The sequence below is a fragment of the Physeter macrocephalus genome, chromosome 2, assembly GCF_002837175.3.
Source record: "Physeter macrocephalus isolate SW-GA chromosome 2, ASM283717v5, whole genome shotgun sequence".
In the NCBI taxonomy this organism is placed as follows: Eukaryota; Metazoa; Chordata; class Mammalia; order Artiodactyla; family Physeteridae; genus Physeter; species Physeter macrocephalus.
The window spans coordinates 21,124,004-21,127,941 of NC_041215.1; the positions used below are offsets into that span (position 1 = coordinate 21,124,004).

General features: G+C 58.3%; 1 protein-coding gene across 1 annotated transcript in view; it reads left to right on the forward strand.

Annotated features, from left to right (window-relative positions):
• PLIN4 (perilipin 4) overlaps positions 1-3,938 on the forward strand; it is a 17,515-nt gene that overhangs the window by 6,228 nt on the left and 7,349 nt on the right. Inside the window, exon 5 of the mRNA XM_055081310.1 lies at positions 691-1,119. Within this exon, the coding sequence (XP_054937285.1) occupies positions 691-1,119 (429 nt within the window). The remainder of the gene's footprint in view (positions 1-690; positions 1,120-3,938) is intronic.

Consider the following 3,938-nt stretch of genomic DNA (forward strand, 5'->3'; position numbering starts at 1 on the left):
AGCACAGGCTCCAGACGCGCAGGCTCAGTAGTTGTGGCTCGCGGGCCCAGTTGCTCCGCGGCATGTGGGATCTTCCCGGACCGGGGCACGAACCCGCGTCCCCTGCATCGGCAGGTGGACTCTCAACCACTGCGCCACCAGGGAAGCCCCTGCCCTCATTTTTGACCTACCAAGTTATCGATAGTTTCCTATGGCTCAAACCCAATACTTGGCCCTGTACTTTTCCAGTTATTACTTTTCTAAACAGAGATACCCAGATCCCCTTCTCTTACTTGAATACACTCATGCTAACAAGCATTTGGCCTCCTCGAATTTCTCCCCGTGATGGGGAAACCAGTCTCAAAATTGCCATAGAGATTAGATGAAAAAAACGTGTAATTCAATGGCTTGCTGAGCACAAGGCTAAGGGATATTGAGCAAGGAGGGTCCCAGAGGTGCTAGGGAATAGCTGTCAGCAGTGGGCGATCTACTGTGTCAGGGGAACCACGTGGCGCTGTGACAGAGCTCAGTAGGCTGTATCCTGGAAGCCAGGGAGGGAGGTATGTCGGAGTGGGAGATGAGCAGGCTGGGCCTCTGGGAGGAAGGTCCCACTCCCCGGGGCATGTTAGGGATGAGGTGGAGATCTGGGGAAGGGTGGAGAGTGAGGTGTCTAGCACTCTCTGCTTGATCACGAATGTCCTTCCTCATCAGGTCATCTCCGGGACAAACGACCTAGTGTGGTCCAAGATGACCAGGACCAAGGATGCCTTCTCGTCTGGGATGGCCAACGTTGTGGACACAGCTAAAGGTGTGGTCCAAGGAGGCCTGGGCATGACCCAGTCCATGCTCACAGGCACCAAGGATGCAGTGTCCACTGGGCTCACTGGGGCAGTGAACATGGCCAAGGGCACCGTCCAGACTGGTATGGACACCACCAAGACCGTCCTAACAGGCACCAAAGATGCAGTGTCCACTGGGCTCACAGGAGCAATGGGTGTGGCCAAGGGGGCCGTCCAGACGGGCGTGGACACCACCAAGACTGTCCTGACGGGCACCAAAGATGCAGTGTCCACTGGGCTCACTGGGGCAGTGAACATGGCCAAGGGCACCGTCCAGACTGGCATGGACACCACCAAGACTGTCCGAGTGGCCCAAGGGGGCACAGCCAGCAATGCCCCCCACATTCTCAACACCCCCTCCGCCTTCCATCACCCCGATTCTGACGCCCTGTGGACCAGGGGCTGGGCGTTCTGCATGTCTAAGCTCATCAAAGATTTTGATCCTGGTTCCAGAGAGGGCCAGCAGCTTCCCTGGCGTCACACAGCCTGGGGTGCTCCCCACCCTCCAGTTGCTCAGCTGGGGTGCTCGGGGCAGCCCTAGCCCCAAGTCCTGAAGGGGGGCTGGTGCAGGGGAGCCCAGGCTAGGGCGGCCGCTCTGGGCCCGGAGCCGCAGGCAGCTGACTTCTCCATATACCCAGGCCCGGCAGGCGGCTGCCAGTTGTGGTGGAGTGGGGCAGGGCGGGGCCCCAAGTCCTCTCCCTGCATCACCCTGGGTGGGCATCCAGCACCCAGGACCCAGGCAGAGAAAACTCTAGAGAACTCCTGCTCCAGGAGACCGCCCCTGGGGGTTGAGGGAGCCAGACCCACGGCCGTGGATGTCACCTTCTGCCGTCCCTGGCAGGGCAGCTGGGACATTCCTGACCTTTTGGGCTGTGCCCGCTGATTGTGCAATGGGCTTCAGGGTGGCTGATGCCAGCGCGTGTCCCTCCCTGGGTTGCCTGATTGGCTCTTGTCCCCACAGTGGCCACCGACCCGGAGCAGACGACCAGGGGCGTTGAGAAGACGCTGCCGCTTTCAGACAGGGTGAGAGGGGCTGGCAGAGCCTGGTCTGGTCTGATGGCCTCCGCCTCCCCCTGGGGTACCTCCTCCTGGGATGTTTCAGTTCCTGCCGTCTGGGGGTTGTCATAGGCCAAGAAGCAGGCAGACACCCCTGTGGGATTCCAGGCCAGTCTTCCCCTCTGAGCCTCTGTTTCTACATCTGTGAAATGGGTGCAGTACTGCCTTACTGCCCAGCACCATGAGGCTCCATCCGGTCTACAGACACCCCCCACCCCCACTCCAGTTCTGTGCCTAGCACATTACGACCCAAACAGTGGTAACTCACTCACCCTGTGTCGGGCTCTAGGCTCAGTGTTTACATGTGCTGCTTAATAGTTAACCCTCCCAACCGTCCTGCAAGGAAGGGAGCAATAGTACCCCACACAAAAGCTGAGGCACAGAGAAGCCAAGCCACCTGCTGAAGGTCACACAGCAAGACATTGTAGCATGGGATTTGAACCTTGGGCAGTCAGAGGCTGAACAGTGGCCAACGATGCATCCACCCTCGGGCCTGGGTGACCGGGGACCACCCATATAACCACGTCCCCAGGGCCAGGGCAAGCGGAGTGGCTGCTGTAAGACTGCTGAGGGCCATAGCAGGGTGACAGAGCCCTGATACAACCCTTCCGCCCGGCACACACCCCACACTGGAGTCTTCCTCGACTCCCCTCTGCCCTCAGCTCGGCCAGATCTGAGCATCTCGGAGGGCAAAGAACCACCGGGCTCACCCTGTGGCCCAAATTAAAATGGACCCCCGCCGCTGAGGGCCCCCCTCCCCACTTTTTCATTCCTCCCCCTCCACCCCTCTTCACTTGTATTAATGGAGCACCTGTTCCCTGCAAAGTACTTCACGCACCTTGACTCAGTTTTCTCTCTCTACCAATCTTTGAAGGAGGTGCTGTTTTTATTGTTTGTTTTTTTAAATGGCTGGGAGGGGATTTTTATTTATTTATTTATCTATTTATCTATTTATTTATTTTTGGCTGCGTTGGGTCTTCGTTGCTGCGCGCGGGCTTTCTCTAGTTGCGGCGAGCGGGAGCTACTCTTCGTTGCGGTGCGTGGGCTTCTCGTCGCGGTGGCTTCTCTTGTTGTGGAGCACGGGCTCTAGGCGCACGGGCTTCAGTAGGTGTGGCTCGCAGGCTCTAGAGCGCAGGCTCAGTAGTTGTGGTGCACGGGCTCAGTAGTAGTTGTGGCGCACGGGCTTAGTTGCTCCGTGGCATGTGGGATCTTCCCGCACCAGGGCTCGAACCCATGTTCCCTGCATTGGCAGGCGGGTTCTTAACCACTGCGCCACCAGGGAAGTCCAGGAGGTGCTGTTTTAATTGCCACTCTTCAAATGAGGCTCAGAGAGGGGATGTGGCTTGCCTGAGGTAACACAGCAAGTGTGAGAAAGAGCTGAACCCAGGTCTCTGTGGGCAAGGTGCCCACTTGAGACAATGCTGGGCAGGAGGCAGGTGGTGAGAATAACATTTCAGGGCTTCTCAACTTCAGTCGTCTGGCCAATTCAGGGCCGGGTCATCCTCTGGGGGGGGCCGTCCTGGGCACTGAGGGATGTTCAGCAGCATCCCTGACCCCACCCAGCCACCCACCCACTCAGTGCCAGGAGCACCCTCGTCCCGGAATTTGTGATCGTCACAGATGTCCCCAGACATCACCCAGTGTCCCCTGGAGGGGGGGCAGGATCACCCTGGGTCACCCCTAACCCTGGGTTAAGAACCCCTGAATTGGAAATAGGAAACTGCTGGTTGAACGTGGGTGGTGGCAACCCTGAGGCCATCACAGCCCTTCAGCAGTTTGGAAGAACAAGAGGAAACTGCCCTCTTTTTTTTTCTTTTTTAATTAATTATTTTATTTATTTTTGGGTGTGTTGGGTCTTCGTTTCTGTGCGAGGGCTTTCTCTAGTTGCGGCGAGCGGGGGCCGCTCACTGTCGCGGCCTCTCCCGTTGCGGAGCACAGGCTCCAGACGCGCAGGCTCAGTAGTTGTGGCTCGCGGGCCCAGTTGCTCCGCGGCATGTGGGATCTTCCCGGACCGGGGCACGAACCCGCGTCCCCTGCATCGGCAGGTGGACTCTCAACCACTGC